This window comes from Scyliorhinus canicula, chromosome 2 (assembly GCF_902713615.1).
Source record: "Scyliorhinus canicula chromosome 2, sScyCan1.1, whole genome shotgun sequence".
In the NCBI taxonomy this organism is placed as follows: Eukaryota; Metazoa; Chordata; class Chondrichthyes; order Carcharhiniformes; family Scyliorhinidae; genus Scyliorhinus; species Scyliorhinus canicula.
This window is the reverse complement of record NC_052147.1, coordinates 282525703-282546976: the sequence shown is the minus strand read 5'-3', so window position 1 is coordinate 282546976 and position 21274 is coordinate 282525703. Positions and strand designations below refer to the sequence as shown.

The window sequence follows — 21274 nt, the reverse complement described above, 5'->3', positions numbered from 1 at the left end:
CGGGAACATTCTTTCTGAATCTACCCTGTCCAATCCTGTTGGAATTGTGTAAGCTTCTATAAGATTCCCTCTCACACTTCTAAACTCCAATGAATATAATCCTAACCGACTCAATCTCTCCTCATATGACAGTCCCGCCATCCCAGGAATCAGCCTGGTAAACCTTCGCTGCACTCCCTCCATAGCAAGAACATCCTTCCTCAGATAAGGACACCAAAACTGCCCACAATACCCCAGGTGTGGCCTCACCAATGCCCTGTACAATTGCAGTAAAACATCTCTATTCCTATACTCAAATCCTCTGGCTATGAAGGCCAACATACCATTTGCCTTCTTTACTGCCGGCTGTACCTGCGCGCTTACCTTCAGCGACTGATGCACGAGGACACCAAGGTCTCGCTGAGTATCCACATCTCTCACTTTACACCCATTCAAATAATAATCTGCCTGCCTATTTTTGCTACAGAAGTGGATAACCTCACATTTATCCACATTATACTGCATCTGCCATGCATGTACCCACTCACTCAGCCTGTCCAAATCCCACTGAAGCATCTCTGCATCCTCCTCACAGCTCACCCTCCCACCCAACTTTGTATCATCCGCAAATTTGGAGATAAGACATTTAGTTCCCTTGTGCAAATCATTAATTCTGTCTGTGGGTATCGTTTTGTGTCTCTTTCTCTCTCAGGGTTCAATACAGCGGAATTAAATTTATTTCTCGCCGGAAGATGGAAAGAATTTGCGTTTCTCACGCACCTCCCGCCATCTCAGGATAATCCCAATGGATTTACAATCAATAGGCACTGCTGGAATTCGGGAAGTCAATTCGTACACAGCAAGATCCCAAAAATGGCTATCTGATATTCTCTCTCTGTCCTTTCTTCCTTATTCCCTTTCTTCCTTGCTCTCCTTCCCTCCTTTCTTCCTGTGACCCCCTCTGCCCAGACGAAACATGACCCAGCAAACGCCCAATTCCATTCTTGGGTCAATGGAATGCAGGTCCCACAGAAATCCTTTGGGAAATGTGGATCATCCCAGGCACGCCCTCTTGTATCCCTGAGGGAGCCCGTGCTGACGTGAGGGAGTGAGAGAAACTGTGAATGTTGGACATTCCATCGCAGCCACAACACACCGAGCAGGTAGTCGACCCTAAGGGCAGGCGTGGTTACGGTTTATATTATTGGTTGATAGGATGTGGGCATCGCTCGTTGGGCCAGCATTTGTTGCCCATCCCTAGTTTCCCTTCAGAAGGTGGTGGTGAGCTGCCTTCTTGAGCCGCTGCATGTGGTGTAGGTCTAACCACTGTGCTGTTAGGGAGGGAGTTCCAAGATTTTGACCCAATAACAGGGAAGGAACGGCGATTCTCTCGCCTTGAGTACCTGAGAGTTTTGGGCTGACTGGGTGAGGAGTCGAGAGAAAATATGAAAATTGCTTATTGTCACGAGTAGGCTTCAATGAAGTTACTGAGAAAAGCCCCTAGTCGCCACATTCCGGCGCCTGTCCGGGGAGGCTGGTACGGGAATCGAACCGTGCTGCTGGCCTGCCTTGGTCTGCTTTCAAAGCCAGCGATTTAGCCCAGTGAGCTAAACCAGCCCAATGAGTGGGAGGGAGAGTACATTTTGCGCAGGGCTGATGCAGTTGAAGGTGGCACACCCTACGGGTGTTAGCTGTGACTTAATGAGCGGCACTCCTTCCTCCGAGGTCGAAGGGTGTGGGTTCAAACCTCACCCCAGAGAGACAATCCAGGCTGACATTCCCAGTGCAGTACCGAGGGAATGCTGCACTGTCGGCGGTGTCGTTTTTCGGACGGGGCATTAAATCGAGGCCCTATCTATCCTCTCAGGGGGATGTAACATAATATCCGACGGCCACTATTGGAGGAAGAGTGGGAGAGCTATCCCCCCCCCCTTCCCCCCCCCCCCCCCCCCCCCCCCCCCGCCCCCCCCATCATCAGATAGAGTGATGTGACATCAGGGAAAAAGAGAGAGAGGGAGAAAAAGATAGAGAGGAAAAAGAAAAGAAGAGTGAAAGAGATAGAGAGGAAAAAGAATAGGAGAGCAAAGAAAGGGACAAAGAGAGACACTTTGAACTCCAGTAAATGGCAATGAAACATGACAGTCAGTTAAAATTGGCGGATGTAAAGAGAAACGTGCAGTTTGAGGACAGTGGTGACGATAGTGGGAAAGGACTATCCTCACCGCTGTCCTCAAACTGTACATTTCTCTTTACATCCGCCAATTTTAACTGACTGTCATGTTTCATTGCCATTTACTGAACTTCAAAATCTCTCTCTATTTCCCTTTCTTTGCTCTCCTTTTCTTTTTCCTCTCTATCTTTTTCTCTCTCTTTTTTACCATAGAATTTACAGTGCAGAAGGAGGCTATTTGGCCCATCGAGTCTGCACCGGCTCCTGGAAAGAGCACCCTACCCAAGGTTAACACCTCCACCCTATCCCCATAACCCAGTGACTTCACCCAACACTAAGGGCAATTTTGGACACTAAGGGCAATTTATCATGGCCAATCCACCTAACCTGCACATCTTTGGACTGTGGGAGGAAACCGGAGCACCCGGAGGAAACCCACGCACACACGGGGAGGATGTGCAGACTCCACACAGACAGTGACCCAAGCCGGAATTGAACCTGGGACCCTGGAGCTGTGAAGCAATTGTGCTATCCACAATGCTACCATGCTGCCCTTCTTTTTCCCCGATCTGTATCTCCCTTTCTCTCGCTTTTTGTTCTGTTAAGGCTATTCTTTCTTTTCCCCTCATTACGTATTCAGGCTGTTTTAATTCTTTTTCATGTTCAAGTTGCTTGATCTGTAACTGAATGTTTGCCATTTCCAATGAGCCTGACTCTGTCTGAAGCTATTTTAAATGTTAAGCTACCGCCACAATTACCTCTTCTTTTCCTATGATGTCAGGTAATGTTAACTACAATGTTTTTGCCAAATCTAAAAGTATTTTTTTAGTCTCTGTCCGTAAGGTACTGCGTGTGACCGTCTCCACCCCCAAAAAACATCTGAGCCTCTGAAAGAGCCATTGTCCACAACACACTCCCTACTAAAACTGGAATACCCCACACCTGAAAAGCAAACACAAATATGCTCACCCCTCACTGTCTCACTGTTCACTAAGCCAACCCAATCACGAAGATAGACTTTTACCCCACGAGCCCCCAAGTTGTTATGGGCCAGGGTTTGGAGGACACCAAAGTACATCATGGAGTTTACCTGACCCACAACTTTATATAGATTTTGGTATTGGGAGCACAAGGGCCTGCCTTTCAGTTGTTATTAAACAGAGGCCTTAAACACTTTAAAACAAAACAAAGTTTATTCTACGAATTAAGTTAACATTTTATAAACACACACAGTAAGCATTTTATCAACTACAAACATAAATACCCCACACAGCTACAGTACTCTATATTTAACCTGTAATAACTTCCCTTTACTGTTTCACTCAAGTAACAACATCCATAAATCAGACAACCCCTTTTACCACAAAACAGTAGATTTGAATTTCTTCCAGAACACAGTTATTACTTTGAAGTTATCAAGTGATCTGGAGACATCTATTTAACGTGCAGAGAGAGAGACTCCAAGATCGTTGTTGTCTGAATACAGCTTCCAACTGTCTAAACCGAAAATAAAACTCAGAGCCACAGCCAGCTTCCAGCTCAAAACGAGAGTAAAAACCAGAGCCACAGCCCAGCTCCACCCACAAAATGACATCACTGCAGCCATTTGGGAAGACAAACAGTCTTTAAAGGGACATTCCCATGACACTGTGAGGAGTCTGCACGTTCTCCCCGTGTCTGCGTGGGTTTCCTCCGGGTGCTCCGGGTTCCTCTCACAAGTCCCGAAATACGTGCTGTTAGGTGAATTGGACATTCTGAATTCTCGCTCTGTGTACCCGAACAGGCGCCGGAATGTGGCGACTAGGGGCTTTTCACAGTAGCATCAATGCAGTGTTACTTTAAGCCTACCTGTGACACTAATAAAGATTATTATTATTACTAGTCCAGTGACAGTACCACAACACCACCACCTCCCACCAGTTAACAGGAAGCTGAGAGTAGGGTTAAATGGGTCTTGGTGTTGGGCGGACAAGCTGTAACTAGTGGAGTGCTACAGGGAGCAGTGCTGGGGCCTCAGCTGTTTACAATTCATATCAATGATTTGGATAATGTAACAGAATGTGCAGTAGTTAAGTTTGCCGACGACACCAAAATAAGTAAGAAATTAAGCTGCCGAGAGGAGGCAGAGAGAGTGTAAAGTGATATTGACAGGTGAAGTGATTGGACACAGATTTGGCAGGTATATTGTGTGAAAATGTGAACTTGTTCACATTGGCAGGAAGACTGGAGAAACAGGAGACTATTTAAACGGAGAGAGATTGCAGAAGTCTGTGCTACAGAGGGATCTCGGTAGCCTGGTGCATGAATCAGGAAAGGTCTGGATGCAGGAACAGCAAGTGAATGGGAAGCTAACTGGAATGTTGGTGTTTATTGAAAGGGGTTAGTTATAGAAATCGGGATGTTTTCCTGCAGCTGTACAGGGTATTAGTGAGACTACATCTGGAGTACTGAGTACAGTCTCGGCCTCCTTCAATAAAGGATATAACTGTGTGAGAAAGAGTTCAGAGAACATACAGTGCAGAAGGAGGCCATTCGGTCCATCGACTCTGCACCGACCCACTTCCACCCTATCCCCCTAACCCAATAACCCGACCTAACCTTTTTGGACACTAAGGGGCAATTTAGCACGGCCAACCCACCTAACCTGCACACCTTTAGACTGTGGGGGGGAACCGGCGCACCCGGAGGAAACCCACGCCGACACGGGGAGGATGTGCAGACTCCGCACAGACAGTGACCCAGCGGGGAATCGAACCTGGGACCCTGGCCCTGTGAAGCCACAGTGTTAGTCACTTGTGCTACCGTGCCGCCAGACTCATTGGGCTGGTTTAGCTCACTGAACTAAATCGCTGGCTTTTAAAGCAGGCCAAGCAGGCGCCGGAATGTGGCGACTAGGGGCTTTTCACAGTAACTTCATTGAAGCCTACTCGTGACAATAAGCGACTTTCATTTTTTCATTTTTCGTTCCCGGGATGAGGGACTTACCTTATGAGGAAAGATCGGACAGGATGGGCCTGTCTCCAGTGGGGTTTAGAAGAATGAGAGATGATTTTATTGCAACTTGGAAGATCCTGAGGGGACTTGACCAGTTGGGTGCTGAGAGGGAGAGACTAGAACTCAGGGACACAGTTTAAGAATAAGAAGTCACCCATTCAAGATTGAGATGAGGAGGGTCGTTAGTCATTAGTCTTTTCCCCAGAGGGCGGGAGGCTCATTGTCTTTTTTCCAAGGTCAAATTCAACAGATTTTTAATGGAACAGGGTGTCGAGGGTTAATGGGGTATGTAGACTGGAAAGTGGAGCTGAGACCCTGGCCAGATCATCCACTGTCTTTTTCAATGGCAGAGAAGGGCTGAATGGCCCCTCCTGCTCCCAAGTCTTATGCTCCTATGACTCTGAACTGCCCTCTGAAACGGCCCAGCAAGCCATTAAGTTGCAGGGTAGTTAGGGACGGGCAACAAATGCTGACCCAGCCACACATCCTACCTTCGCGAAAGAACAAATAAAAAGGTGGGGCAGCACGGTAGCACAGTGGTTAGCACTGCTGCCTCGCAACCCCTGGGACCCGGGTTCGATTCCAGCCTTGGGTGACAGTCTGTGCGGAGTCTGCACTTTCTCCCCGTGTGTGCGTGGGTTTCCTCCGGGGGCTCCGGTTTCCTCCTACAGTCCAAAGGCGTGCGGGTTAGGGGGATTGGCCGTGATAAATTGTCCCTTAGTGTCCAAAAACGTTAGGTTTGGTTACTGGGTTACGGGGATAGGGTGGAGGTGTGGAGGCTTAAGTAGGGCGCTCTTTCCAAGGGCCGGTGCAGACTCGATGGGCCAAATGGCCTCCTTCTGCACTGTAAATTCGATGATTCTATGATCACCTGTTGGGATTCAGTTCCTCGCCTGTACAAGTTGACAGATCACAACCTGGGGCCATTATTGAGACAATGCTATTTCAGAGTAGGAAGGATTGCGAATAGTCAGCAGATGGCTGCAAAACTGGAATAGAAATATTGATTACTCCCTCTAGACAAGTCATTACAGTCCCTGACTGAAAATGCAGATAAAGCAACAAATATGTGAAAGAACTGGAGACAGAAAGACGGTAATTTAGTGGGAGGTGGTGATGGTACCGTCACTGGACTAGTAAACCAGAGACACGGGGTAATGCTCCGGAATTCCAGGTTCAAATCCTGCCACTGCAGATGGTGAAATTCAAACTCAATATAATGGGCGGGATTCTCCGACCCCCCCCCCCGCCGTGTCCCGAATTCTCCGCCGATCCTGTCGGCGGGACCCCGCGGCGATTCTCCGGCCCGCGATGGGCTGAAGTCCCGCCGCTGTCAAGATTACGGGGAGCATGTGAGTGTCAGACAGAACGAGAGACAAAAGAGATTTGAAAGAGAGACGGAGAACTGAGCGTGGACGGAGTGCCAGAGAGAAAAGAGAGGAAGGTGGGGTATGAAAGATAGACAGAGAGAAAATAAGAGGCACAAAGAGAGAAGCCAGAGACAGAGGAAAAGGGAGGGACACGGAGATGAAAGAGGACAGAGAGAGAGAGAGAAAGAGTGACACAGAAAGAGAAGCGAGAACACGAGAGACAGAACGAAAGACAGCAATAGAGAGAAGGGAAAAAAAGCAAGCGAGAGTGCGTGGGGGAGCTTGACTGTGGCATCGTTTAACGGGGAGAAATGTGCAGAGTCAGATTCAGTGGGAAATCGATCCGATACCAAAATAAATACATGGAAAATAACAGAGCAAAGAGACATTCTCATCGTGCAGCAGTGTGTGTGTGACAGAGAAACACAGCAATAATCCTCCCTGCTGGCAAACACCAGGCATACTTGCACAACTCAACCATCTCCAGAGGTTTGCAGGGAATACATTCTGCTCTTGATCAACATTCCTTCAACCGAGTGTCTCAAGCTGATCCCATCTGACCCCCGACCCCGGCCCACACCCAAGGCAACCGGGAAATGTCCGCCACTGTTAAGTTAAAGTGGTTGACGTTCCTAACCCTGTCATCTCAACCGCTCCAAAACATTCAGTTAATGTTATCGGTGGTGATTTAAACCCTGTACCTTTAACTCTGCATCAGACGGTTTTGCGCAGCACTCCAGAGATTTCATTAGAAAAGGCTAAAGGAGTACTGAGGGAGTGCTACACTGTCAGAGGGTCAGTACTGAGGGAGCGCTGAACTGTCAGAGGGTCAGTACTGAGGGAGTGCCGCACTGTCAGAGGGTCAGTACTGAGGGAGTGCTGCACTGTCAGAGGGTCAGTACTGAGGGAATGCTGCACTGTCAGAGGGTCAGTACTGAGGGAGTGCTGCACTGTCAGAGGGTCAGTAATGAGGGAGTGCCGCACTGTCAGAGGGTCAGTACTGAGGGAGTGCTGCACTGTCAGGGGGTCAGTACTGAGGGAATGCTGTACAGTCAGAGGGTCAGTACTGAGACAGTGCCGCACTGTCAGAGGGTCAGTACTGAGGGAGTGCTGCACTGGCAGAGGGCCAGTACTGAGGGAATGCTGCACTGTCAGAGGGTCAGTACTGAGGGAGTGCCGTACTGTCCGAGGGTCAGTACTGAGGGAGTGCTGCACTGTCAGAGGGTCAGTACAGAGGGAGTGCTGCACTGTCAGAGGGTCAGTACTGAGGGAGTGCTGCACTGTCAGAGGGTAGGTACTGAGGGAGTGCTGCACTGTCAGAGGGTCAGTACTGAGGGAGTGCTGCACTATCAGAGGGTCAGTACTGAGGGCGTGCTGCACTGTCAGAGGGTCAGTACTGAGGGAGTGCCGCACTGTCAGAGGGTCAGAACTGAGGGAATGCCGCACTGTCAGAGGGTCAGTACTGAGGGAGTGCTGCACTGTCAGAGGGTCAGTACTGAGGGAGTGCTGCACTGTCAGGGGGTCAGTACAGAGGGAGTGCTGCACTGTCAGAGGGTCAGTACTGAGAAAGTGCTGCACTATCAGAGGGTCAGTACTGAGGGCGTGCTGCACTGTCAGAGGGTAGGTACTGAGGGAGTGCTGCACTGTCAGAGGGTCAGTACTGAGGGAGTGCTGCACTATCAGAGGGTCAGTACTGAGGGCGTGCTGCACTGTCAGAGGGTCAGTACTGAGGGAGTGCCGCACTGTCAGAGGGTCAGAACTGAGGGAATGCCGCACTGTCAGAGGGTCAGTACTGAGGGAGTGCTGCACTGTCAGAGGGTCAGTACTGAGGGAGTGCTGCACTGTCAGGGGGTCAGTACAGAGGGAGTGCTGCACTGTCAGAGGGTCAGTACTGAGAAAGTGCTGCACTATCAGAGGGTCAGTACTGAGGGAGTGCTGCACAGTCAGAGGGTCAGTACTGAGGCAGTGCTGCACTGTCAGAGGGTCAGTACTGAGGGAGTGCCGCACTGTCAGTGTGTCAGTACCGAGGGAGCGCTGCACTGTCAGAGGGTCAGTACTGAGGGAGTGCTGCACCGTCAGAGGGTCAGTACTCAGGGAGTGCTGCACTGTCAGAGGGTCAGTACTGAGGGAGTGCTGCACTGTCAGAGGGTCAGTACTGAGGGAGTGCTGCACTGTCAGAGGGTCAGTACTGAGGGAGTGCTGCACTGTCAGAGGGTCAGTACTGAGGGAGTGCTGCACTGTCAGAGGGTCAGTGCTGAGGGAGTGCCGCACTGTCAGAGGGTCAGTACTGAGGGAGTGCCGCACTGTCAGAGGGTCAGTACTGAGGGAGTGCACCACAGTCAGAGGGTCAGTACTGAGGGAGTGCTGCACTGTCACAGGGTCAGTACTGAGGGAGTGCTGCACTGTCAAAGGGTCAGTATTGAGTGAGTGCTGCACCGTCAGAGGGTCAGTACTCAGGGAGTGCTGCACTGTCAGAGGGTCAGTACTGAGGGAGTGTCGCACTGTCAGACAGTTAGTTCTGAGAGAGCGCTGCACTGTCAGAGGGTCAGTACTGAGGGAGTGCTGCATAGTCAGAGGGTCAGTACTGTGGGAGTGCTGCACTGTCAGAGGGTCAGTACTGAGAGAGTGCTGCACTGTCAGAGGGTCAGTACTGAGGGAGTGCCGCACTGTCAGAGGGCCAGTACTGAGGGAGTGCTGCACTGTCGGAGATTCAGTACTGAGGGAGTGCTGCCCTGTCAGAGGGTCAGTACTGAGGGAGTGCTGCACTGTCAGAGGGTCAGTACAGAGGGAGTGCCGCACTGTCAGAGGGTCAGTACTGAGGGAGAGCTGCACTGTCAGAGGGTCAGTACTGAGGGAGTGCTGCACTGTCAGAGGGTCAGTACTGAGGGAGTGCCGCACTGTCATAGGGTCAGTACTGAGGGAGTGCTGCACTGTCAGAGGGTCAGTACTGAGGGAGTGCTGCACTGTCAGAGGGTCAGTACTGAGGGAGTGCTGCACTGTCAGAGGGTCAGTAATGAGGGAGTGCTGCACAGTCAGAGGGTCAGTACTGAGGGAGTGCTGCACTGGCAGAGGGTCAGTACTGAGGGAATGTTGCACTGTCAGAGGGTCAGTACTGAGGGAGTGCCGCACTGTCCGAGGGTCAGTACTGAGGGAGTGCTGCACTGTCAGAGGGTCAGTACAGAGGGAGTGCTGCACTGTCAGAGGGTCAGTACTGAGAAAGTGCTGCACTGTCAGAGGGTCAGTACTGAGGGAGTGCTGCACGGTCAGAGGGTCAGTACTGAGGCAGTGCTGCACTGTCAGAGGGTCAGTACTGAGGGAGTGCCGCACTGTCAGAGGGTCAGTACTGAGGGAGTGCTGCACTGTCAGAGGGTCAGTACTGAGGGAGTGCCGCACTGTCAGAGTGTCAGTACTGAGGGAGCGCTGCACTGTCAGAAGGTCAGTACTGAGGGAGTGCTGCACTATCAGAGGGTCATTACTGAGGGAGTGCTGCACTGTCAGAGGGTCAGTACTGAGGGAGTGCTGCACTGTCAGAGCGTAAGTACTGAGGGAAAGCTGCACTGTCAAAGGGTCAGTACTGAGGGAGTGCTGCACCGTCAGAGGGTCAGTACTGAGGGAGTGCTGCACTGTCAGAGGGTCAGTACTGATGGAGTGCTGCAAGGTCAGAGGGTCAGTACTCAGGGAGTGCCGCACTGTCAGAGGGTCAGTACTGAGGGAGTGCTGCACTGTCAGAGGGTCAGTACTGAGGGAATGCTGCACTGTCAGAGGGTCAGTACTGAGGGAGTGCTGCACTGTCAAAGGGTCAGTACTGAGGGAGTGCTGCACCGTCAGAGGGTCTGTACTCAGGGAGTGCTGCACTGTCAGAGTGTCAGTACTGAGGGAGTGCTGCCCTGTCAGAGGGTCAGTACTCAGGGAGTGCTGTTTTGTCAGAGGGTCAGTACTGAGGGAGTGCCGCACTGTCAGAGGGTCAGTACTGAGGGAGTGCTGCACTGTCAGACAGTTAGTACTGAGAGAGTGTCGCACTGTCAGAGGGTCAGTACTGAGGGAGTTCTGCACTGTCAGAGGGTCAGTACTGAGGGAGCGCTGCACTGTCAGAGGGTCAGTACTGTGGGAGTGCTGCACTGTCAGAGGGTCAGTACTGAGGGAGCGCTGCACTGTCAGAGGGTCAGTACTGAGGGAGAGCTGCACTGTCAGAGGGTCAGTACTGAGGGAGTGCCGCACTGTCAGAGGGTCAGTACTGAGGGAGTGCTGCACTGTCAGAGGGTCAGTATTGAGGGTGTGCTGCACTGTCAGAGGGTCAGTACTGAGTGAGTGCCGCACTGTCAGAGGGTCATTACTGAGGGAGTGCCGCACTGTCAGAGTGTCAGTAATGAGGGAATGCTGCACTGTCAGAGGGTCAGTACTGAGGGAGTGCTGCCCTGTCCGAGGGTCTGTACTCAGGGAGTGCTGCACTGTCAGAGGGTCAGTACTGAGGGAGTGCTGCACTGTCAGAGGGTCATTACTGAGGGAGAGCCGCACTGTCAGAGGGTCAGTACTGAGGGAGTGCTGCACTGTCAGAGGATCAGTACTGAGGGAGAGCCGCACTGTCAGAGTGTCCGTACTGAGGGAGTGCTGCACTGTCAGAGGGTCAGTACTGAGGGAGCGCTGCACTGTGAGAGGGTCAGTACTGGGGGAGTGCCGCACTGTCAGAGGGTCAATAGTGAGGGAGTGCTGCACTATCAGAGGGTCAGTACAGAAGGAGTGCTGCACTGTCAGAGGGTCGGTACTGAGGGAGTGCCGCACTGTCAGAGGGTTAGTGCTGAGAGAGCGCTGCACTGTCAGAGGGTCAGTACTGAGTGAGTGCTGCACTGTCAGAGGGTCAGTACTGAGGGAGCGCTGCACTGTCAGAGGGTCAGTACTGTGGGAGTGCTGCACTGTCAGTGGGTCAGTACTGAGGGAGTGCTGTACTGTCAGAGGGTCAGTACTGAGGGAGTGCCGCACTGTCAGAGGGTCAGTACTGAGGGAGTGCCGCACTGTCAGAGGGTCAGTACTGAGGGAGTGTTGCACAGTCAGAGGGTCAGTACTGAGGGAGTGCTGCACTATCAGAGGGTCAGTACTGAGGGAGCGCTGCACTGTCAGAGGGTCAGTACTGTGGGAGTGCTGCACCGTCAGAGGGTCAGTACTGAGGGAGTGCTGTACTGTCAGACAGTTAGTACTGAGAGAGTGCTGCACTGTCAGAGGGTCAGTACTGAGGCAGCCGCACTGTCAGAGGGTCAATAGTGAGGGAGTGCTGCACTATCAGAGGGTCAGTACAGAAGGAGTGCTGCACTGTCAGAGGGTCGGTTCTGAGGGAGTGCCGCACTGTCAGAGGGTCAGTACTGAGGGAGTGCTGCACTGTCAGAGGGTCAGTACTGAGGGAGTGCTGCACTGTCAGAGGGTCAGTACTGAGGGAGTGCCGCACTGTCAGAGGGTCAGTGCTGAGGGAGTGCCGCACTGTCAGAGGGTCAGTACTGAGGGAGTTTTGCACGGTCAGATGGTCAGTACTGAGGGAGTGCTGCACTGTCAGAGGGTCAGTACTCAGGGAGTGCCGCACTGTCAGAAGGTCAGTGCTGAGGGAGTGCCGCACTGTCAGAGGGTCAGTACTGAGGGAGTGTTGCACGGTCAGAGGGTCATTACTGAGGGAGTGCTGCACTGTCAGGTGTTCAGTACTGAGGGAGCGCTGCACTGTCAAAGGGTCAGTACTGAGGGAGTGCTGCACCGTCAGAGGGTCAGTACTGAGGGAGTGCTGCACTGTCAGACAGTTAGTACTGAGAGAGTGCTGCACTATCAGAGGGTCAGTACTGAGGCAGCCGCACTGTCAGAGGGTCAATAGTGAGGGAGTGCTGCACTGTCAGAGCGTCAGTACTGAGGGAGCGCTGCACTGTCAAAGGGTCAGTACTGAGGGAGTGCTGCACTGTCAGAGGGTCAGTACTGAGGGAGTGCTGCACTGTCAGAGGGTTAGTACTGAGAGAGTGCTGCACGGTCAGAGGGTCAGTACTGAGGCAGTGCTGCACTGTCAGAGGGTCAGTACTGAGGGAGTGCTGCACGGTCAGAGGGTCAGTACTGAGGGAGTGCTGCACTATCAGAGGGTCATTACTGAGGGAGTGCTGCACTGTCAGTGTGTCAGTACCGAGGGAGCGCTGCACTGTCAGAGCGTAAGTACTGAGGGAAAGCTGCACTGTCAAAGGGTCAGTACTGAGGGAGTGCCGCTCTGTCAGAGGGTCAGTACTGAGGGAGTGCCGCACTGTCAGAGGGTCAGTACTGAGGGAGTGCCGCACTGTCAGAGGGTCAGTACTGAGGGAGCGCTGCACTGTCAGAGGTTCAGTACTGAGGGAGTGCTGCTCTGTCAGAGGGTCAGTACTGAGGGAGCGCTGCACTGTCAAAGGGTCAGTACTGAGGGAGTGCTGCACTGTCAGAGGGTCAGTACTGAGGGAGTGCTGCACTGTCAGAGGGTTAGTACTGAGAGAGTGCTGCACTGTCAGAGGGTCAGTACGGAGGGAGTGCTGCACTGTCAGAGGGTTAGTACTGAGAGAGTGCTGCACTGTCAGAGGGTCAGTACGGAGGGAGTGCTGCACTGTCAGAGGGTCAGTACTGAGGGAGTGCTGCACGGTCAGAGGGTCAGTACTGAGGCAGTGCTGCACTGTCAGAGGGTCAGTACTGAGGGAGTGCTGCACGGTCAGAGGGTCAGTACTGAGGGAGTGCTGCACTATCAGAGGGTCATTACTGAGGGAGTGCTGCACTGTCAGTGTGTCAGTACCGAGGGAGCGCTGCACTGTCAGAGCGTAAGTACTGAGGGAAAGCTGCACTGTCAAAGGGTCAGTACTGAGGGAGTGCCGCTCTGTCAGAGGGTCAGTACTGAGGGAGTGCCGCACTGTCAGAGGGTCAGTACTGAGGGAGTGCCGCACTGTCAGAGGGTCAGTACTGAGGGAGCGCTGCACTGTCAGAGGTTCAGTACTGAGGGAGTGCTGCTCTGTCAGAGGGTCAGTACTGAGGGAGCGCTGCACTGTCAGAGGGTCAGTACTGAGGGAGTGCCGCACTGTCAGAGGGTCAGTACTGAGGGAGTGCTGCACTGTCAGAGGGTCAGTACTGAGGGAGTGCTGCACTGTCAGAGGGTCAGTACTGAGGGAATGCTGCACTGTCAGAGGGTCAGTACTGAGGGAGTGCTGCACTGTCAGAGGGTCAGTACTGAGGGAGCGCTGCACTGTCAGAGGGTCAGTACTGAGGGAGTGCCGCACTGTCAGAGGGTCAGTACTGAGGGAGTGCTGCACTGTCAGAGGGTCAGTACTGAGGGAGTGCTGCATTGTCAGAGGGTCAGTACTGAGGGAATGCTGCACTGTCAGAGGGTCAGTACTGAGGGAGTGCTGCACTGTCAGAGGGTCAGTACCTGTTGAGTGCTGCACTGTCAGAGGTCAGTACTGAGGGAGTGCTGCACTGTCAGAGGGTCAGTACTGAGGGAGTGCTGCACTGTCAGAGGGTCAGTACCTGTTGAGTGCTGCACTGTCAGAGGGTCAGTACTGAGGGAGTGCTGCACTGTCAGAGGGTCAGTACTGAGGGAGTGCTGCACTGTCAGAGGGTCAGTACTGAGGGAGTGCTGGACTGTCAGAGGGGCAGTACTGAGGGAGTGCTGCACTGTCAGAGGGTCAGTACTGAGGGAGTGCCGCACTGTCAGAGGGTCAATACTGAGGGAGTGCTGCACTGTCAGAGGGTCAGTACTGAGGGAGAGCCGCACTGTCAGAGTGTCAGTACTGAGGGAGTGCTGCACTGTCAGAGGGTCAGTACCTGTTGAGTGCTGCACTGTCAGAGGGTCAGTACTGAGGGAGTGCTGCACTGTCAGAGGATCAGTACTGAGGGAGTGCTGCACTGTCAGAGGGTCAGTACTGAGGGAGTGCTGCACTGTCAGATCACTCAAAGGGGTGTGGAAATCCGGAACGCGGTCCCTCAGACAAACTGATGAGGCTGAGGCTCAAATGAAAATGTCAAGAACTAAGATTGACGGATTTTTGTTGCAGGGTGTGTGTTTCAGAAGCAAGGCCGGTAAATGGGGTTAACCTCCCCTGTTTGTCGATGTTCCATTTGTCAATGTTCTCTGTAGATTATTCTCGTTCTTCCGTACATGTGACAGTAAATCAAATCAAATCAAATCTAAATCAAATCGTTGAGTGGACCTGGTTTGAGGATCATTCTATACCCTCCTGTTCCTCTACTGGATACTTAGGGTCATTGAGTTGTAGTGTTTTACAGCACAAAGTAGCCATTCTGTCCATTGTGTGCTGCCGGCCATCTATCATTAGAGGCTGTGGGCGTCGCTGGTTAGCCCAGCATTTATTGTCCACCTCTAGTTACCCTTCAGGAGGTGGTGATGCGCCACCTTCTTGAACCGCTGCAGTCCCAGAGGTGTAGGTACACCCACTGTGCTGTTAGGGAGGGGGTTTTAAGATGTTGCCACGGCCACAGTGAAGGAACAGCCGATAGATTTCCAAGTCAGGTTGGTACCACCTCAGTCAGGTCCTCCTCACCCTCATCAGTTTGTCTGGGGGAGAGCGTTGTGGATTTCCACCCCCCTTTATGTGGTCGACCGCGCCCTGACGTATCCCCTGAAATTCCTGGCTCTAAACTTTCTGCGCCATTGTTCTGAGCTCTCCTCCAACCAGAGAAAATAGTTTCTCTGCATCTCCCATATTCTTTAATCATCTCAAACAACTCGATTAGATCTTTCTCAAAGTCATTCGTACATGCGAGTGTGAGAATTAGGAGCAGTCATAGGCCATTCAGCCCCTCGAGCCTGTTCCGTCATTCAATAAGCTCCTGGCTGATCCCTCGCTCCACATTCCCACCTACCTCTCATTTCAGTCATGAATCTATCCGCCTAGTCCTTGAAAATATTCAATGACCCAGACTCCACCGCTCTCTGGGGAGAGGGTTCGATCGGCTCACGCCCCCCCCCCCCCCCCCCCCCCCCCCCCCGGATCCCGGGCACCGCCGGCAATGCCAGCATTTTTTGCCCCTCCTTCATTGCCCTTAATGCTTCGTGCCTGAGTGAATCCAGGCCGTGCAATTATACTTGAAATTTAACTCTTTCAGCCGCCGAATCATTCTGCTTCATCTGTGCTGCACCCCCCGCCCCCCCTCTCCCCCCCCTCCCCCCACCACGCTGGCATATTCTTGCAATGAGGTTGACTCTTAACCGCCCCCCTCAAGGGCAATTAGGGATGGGCAATAAATGCTGGCCCAGCCTTCGGACGAACGAATAAACAAATGTAAGTCTATCCTTCCTTAAATATGAAGACAAAAGCTGCACGCTGTATTCTAAGACGTTGGTATCCCCCAAGTATACCCCCAGGACTGGCACTGGGCTCCTTACGAATTGCTCGATAAGTTTGAGATTCCGATGAGCAATCCTGCTGCCCCCCCCCCCCAAAAATGATTTCAACTCTGAGTTGGGGTGGGAGATGTCCGACAGTTCTGACTTACCTGCACAGTTGCCCGGGTATTTTAGAAGAATCCTAGTCTAATTCTTGGGTAACTATACAACTGGCCACCTGCGCCCGCACTTCAATTCCCTTTTGAATGTTCTTATTGAATCTGCTTTCATCGCCCTTGTGGGCAGTGGCTTCAGGGGCTGTTTAGCACAGGGCTAAATCGCTGGCTTTGGAAGCAGACCAAGGCAGGCCAGGTTCGATTCCCGTAACAGCCTTCCCGAACAGGCGCCAGAATGTGGCAACTAGGGGCTTTTCACAGTCACTTCATTTGAAGCCTACTCGTGACAATAAGCGATTTTCATTTTCAAATCGCAACAACTCACTGAGTTAAAAATATTCCCACCTCCCTCTCTGCTCCGTCTCCCAATTACCGTCACCCTGTGTCCCTCAGGTTACTAACTCCCTCGCCACTGGAAACACTCCCCATCTACTCTGAAAACTCCTCTCATGGTTCTGAGCACCTCTAGCCAATCTCCCTTTGTGATTCTCCACTCGGAGGTTGACAATCTGAACGACTCCAATCTCTGGTGACTCTGCACTGACTTGTAATCCCCGCCAGTGATCCAGTGTCACACTGGCCCCCAGTGGACTAACTACTGAGACCACTGGAAAGCAAAGACAGAGGAACAAGAAGAGGCCACTGACCCCCTTGGGCCTGTTCCATCATTCAGTGAGACCTTGGCTGATCTGTGGTCGAACTCCGTGCACTCTCCTTTTCCCTGTAATCCTCAAGATCTCTGGATAGCAGCAATCTATCAATCTCAGATTTAAAATTAAGATTTGATCCAGCCCAACAGCCAATTGTGGAGGAGATAGGTCACCCTCCACATCCAGTGCGTCAAGAAGTGTTTTCGCATTTCACTCTGAAAGATCTGGTCCCCGGTCCAGGACTCCAAAACCACAAGGAATTGTTTCTTTATGTCTGCCATATGTCTACACATCAATATCTCCAATCAATTCATCATCAAAGCTTTGAAGGCCCAGGCAATATAAGCTTAGTTTGTGTTGCTGTCCCTTTGCCCCTCTCCAATCCCCCAATGTCCATATCCACTCTCCTAATGTCCATCTCCACTCTCCCAATGTCCATCTCCACACTCCCAATGTCCATCTCCACACTCCCAATGTCCATCTCCACTCTCCCAATGTCCATCTCCCAATGTCCACCTCCAATCTCCCAATGTCCATCTCCACATTTCCAATGTCCATCTCCACTCTCCCAATGTCCATATCCACTCTCCCAATGTCCATCTCCACATTCCCTGGCCATCCCCACTCTCCCAATGTCCATCTCCACTCTCCCAATGTCCATCTCCACTCTCCCAATTTCCATCTCCACTCTCCCAATGTCCATCTTCAATCTCCCAATGTCCATCTTCACACTCCCAATGTCCATCTTCAATCTCCCAATGTCCATCTTCACACTCCCAATTTCCATCCCCACTCTCCCAATGTTCATCTCCAATCTCCCAATGTCCATCTCCACTCTCCCAATGTCCATCTCCACATTCCCAATGTCCATCTCCAATCTCCCAATGTCCATCTCCACATTCCCAATGTCCATCTCCAATCTCCCAATGTCCATCTCCACTCTCCCAATGTCCATCTCCACTCTCCCAATGTCCATCTCCACATTCCCAATGTCCATCTCCAATCTCCCAATGTCCATCTCCAATCTCCCAATGTCCATCTCCAATCTCCCAATGTCCATCTCCAATCTCCCAATGTTCATCTCCACATTCCCTGGCCATCCCCACTCTCCCAATGTCCATCTTCACACTCCCAATGTCCATCTCCAATCTCCCAATGTCCATCTCCCAATGTCCATCTCCAATCTCCCAATGTCCATCTCCAATCTCCCAATGTCCATCTCCACATTCCCTGGCCATCCCCACTCTCCCAATGCCCATCTGCACGCTCCCAATGTCCATCTTCACATTCCCAATGTCCATCTCCAATCTCCCAATGTCCATCTCCACTCTCCCAATGTCCATCTCCACTCTGCCAATGTCCATCTCCAATCTCCCAATGTCCATCTCCAATCTCCCAATGTCCATCTCCAATCTCCCAATGTCCATCTCCACTCTCCCAATGTCCAACTCTACTTCCCCATTGTGCATCTCCACATTCCCTGTCCATCTTCACTCTCCCAATGTCCATCTCCACTTTCCCAATGTCCATCTCTACTTCCCCACTGTGCATCTCATCCTCCCTCAGATCGGAGCCTTTCCTACCTTCCAACTCCAGAACAGCCAGCACTGCCGATGTGCGGGATTCTCCCAGTTGATTGCGTGCTATGCAAGTGTAGATTCCGGCATCCGTGGGCTTGCAATCCCGGATCCACAGCGCTCCGTACTCCTCGCTATCCTGGGCCTGGCAGTGGTTGTTCTTGAACCAGGCCAGGGTGGGCACAGGGCACCCGGTCACCGCCACTTTCAGCCTGATGTCGCAACCGGTGCCAATGGCCGCATTCTTCAGCTTCCTGAGAAAGGCCGGGGGTTGGAGGTGCCCTGGAGCAGGCAGCTCAGGCACAGTCGGATCTGCATGGATCCTCGCTCTCTTTGGAGACACGGCAGGTGGCACCCCTGCCAATCTGACCCTTCCGGGGGCTGGCGAGGAACTGCGGCTGAGCTCATCACTGTTCCTCCTCAGGGTGAAGGTAGTCTGGGCTGTGTGCATGGTCAAAACGCCTGAGCAAAACGTAATGGATTGAAAGCCAGAGAGACAAGCGGACCAAAGTAAATCCAACCCAATTTACACTTTAACACAGTTCTTTCGCAGTTTTGCCAGGTTGAATAAATGATGGAGAGAGAGAGAGAGAAAGAGGCGAGGGGAGGGAAGAATAATCTAATCCAAATTAGTTATTCAGAAGTTTTTGTTTAGTTTGAAAAACCTTTGATGAAGAAGATGGAAGCTGAGGAAGGTGAGGGTGGAGAAACAACTCTTTAACTGGTCTCACTAAATCAAACAGTCTCAAGAAAAGCGACAGGGAATTGTGGGAGCAGCTTCCTGAAAAAGAACAGTTATAAAAGAATCTCCAACATCTGAACCTCTTCAACAAAAAGTGTTTCTGCGAACAGCAAAACTTCTAGCAAGAGTGAAAAAAGTTAGCATACCTCAACTTTTCAAAAAACTCTTTTCCTCGGGGTTATTCCAGGTTGAAATGTTTTTTTCTTGAGGGGTGTTTTAGTTGAGGGTACAGGAGGGAAGAATCTGTCGGGAACTGGGTAATATTTAAAGCAGTAATATTTTTAGAAGGTCCAGCCGCTGATCGTTCACAGTCTCTGGAGGGCCTGAGAGAATCTCCAGAGAATTGCCTCACGTCACTGCCTTGCTGTCTCGTCCTTGGTTCCTTTGAAGAACTGTTTTATATCAGTTGTTTCTCGGAAAACAGTTTGGAGGTGACCTGCTGTTTCGCCCTGGCCATAATTGCCCCTCTATTCAGTCGCAGGGGGAGGTGACATCCACAAATCTCAAGCCTTGTCCTCTCTCTCTCTCTCTCTCTCTCTGTCTCTCTCCCTCTCCTGTCACTCCCCTCTAACCCAACAGCTGTCTCACATCAGTCACAACTCTCTTTAAACATCTCACATTCATCCCTATAAAGCAACGAGAGGGGGGAGGGGTGGGGGGGGGGGTGTTACGATGGGGGTGGGCTGGATGATGCTGAGTGAAAAAAAGATCAAGGTCCACTTCTCCACTCCTACTAGTTGCTAGATTGCGGAGGGGATGATGGTCGTCGCAATTAATCTGTAAGAATTAGCCCACATTTTTCAGATATGAAAGATCTGGGCTGGTTTAGCACAGTGGGCTAAACAACTGGATTGTAATGCAGAACAAGGCCAGCAGCGCGGGTTCAATTCCCATGCCAGCCTCCCCGAACAGGCGCCGGAATGTGGCGACTCGGGGCTTTTCACAGTAACTTCATTTGAAGCCTACTTGTGACAATAAGCTATTATTATTAGTAAGTGTGTATGTGGCACGGTGGGACAGTGGTTAGCACTGCTGCCTCACAATGCCATGCCCGGGTTCAATTCCAGCCTTGGGCGCCTGTAAGGAGTTGGCACTTTCTCTTTGTGTCTGCATGCGTTTAATAATAATAATAATCTTTATTGTCACAAGCAGGCTTACATAAGGGCTGGTTTAGCTCAGTGGGCTCGACAGCTGACTTGTAATTCAGAACAAGGCAGCAACGCGGGTTCAATTCCCGTACCGGCTTCCCCGAACAGGCGCCGGAATGTGGCGACTAGGGGCTTTTCACAGTAACTTCATTTGAAGCCTACTTGTGATTATTATTATGAGATAAGAACTAGGAGCAGGAGTAGGCCATCTGGCCCCTCGAGCCTGCTCCGCCATTCAATTAGATCATGGCTGATCTTTTGTAGACTCAGCTCCACTTTCCGGCCCGAACACCATAACCCTTAATCCCTTTATTCTTCAAAAAAAATCTATCTTTACCTTAAAAACATTTAATGAAGGAGCCTCTACTGCTTCACTGGGCAAGGAATTCCATAGATTCACAACCCTTTGGGTGAAGAAGTTCCTCCTAAACTCAGTCCTAAATCTACTTCCCCTTATTTTGAGGCTATGCCCCCTAGTTCTGCTGTCACCCGCCAGTGGAAACAACCTGCCCGCATCTATCCTATCTATTCCCTTCATCATTTTATATGTTTCTATAAGATCCCCCCTCATCCTTCTAAATTCCAACGAGTACAGTCCCAGTCTACTCAACCTCTCCTCGTAATCCAACCCCTTCAACTCTGGGATTAACCTCGTGAATCTCCTCTGCACACCCTCTAGTGCCAGTACGTCCTTTCTCAAGTAAGGAGACCAAAACTGAACACAATACTCCAGGTGTGGCCTCACTAACACCTTATACAATTGCAGCATAACCTCCCTAATCTTAAACTCCATCCCTCTAGCAATGAAGGACAAAATTCCATTTGCCTTCTTAATCACCTGTTGCACCAGTAAACCAACTTTCTGTGACTCATGCACGAGCACACCCAGGTCTCTCTGCACAGCAGCATACTTTAATATTTTATTGTTTAAATAATAATCCCGTTTGCTGTTATTCCTACCAAAATGGATAACCTCACATTTGTCAACATTGTATTCCATTTGCCAGACCCAAAGCCCATTCACTTAACCTATCCAAATCCCTCTGCAGACTTCCAGTATCCTCTGCCCTTTTTGCTTTACCACTCATTTTAGTGTCATCTGCAAACTTGGACACATTGCCCTTGGTCCCTAACTCGAAATCATCTATGTAG

General features: G+C 51.4%; 1 protein-coding gene across 1 annotated transcript in view; it reads right to left on the bottom strand.

Annotated features, from left to right (window-relative positions):
- The window catches only part of spega (striated muscle enriched protein kinase a), a 462850-nt gene extending 443342 nt beyond the window's left edge, over nucleotides 1-19508 (bottom strand). The window contains exon 1 of the mRNA XM_038790314.1: nucleotides 18239-19508. Coding sequence (XP_038646242.1) covers nucleotides 18239-18683 — 445 coding nt within the window. The 5' untranslated portion in view covers nucleotides 18684-19508. The remainder of the gene's footprint in view (nucleotides 1-18238) is intronic.
- Nucleotides 19509-21274: the final 1766 nt, after the last annotated feature.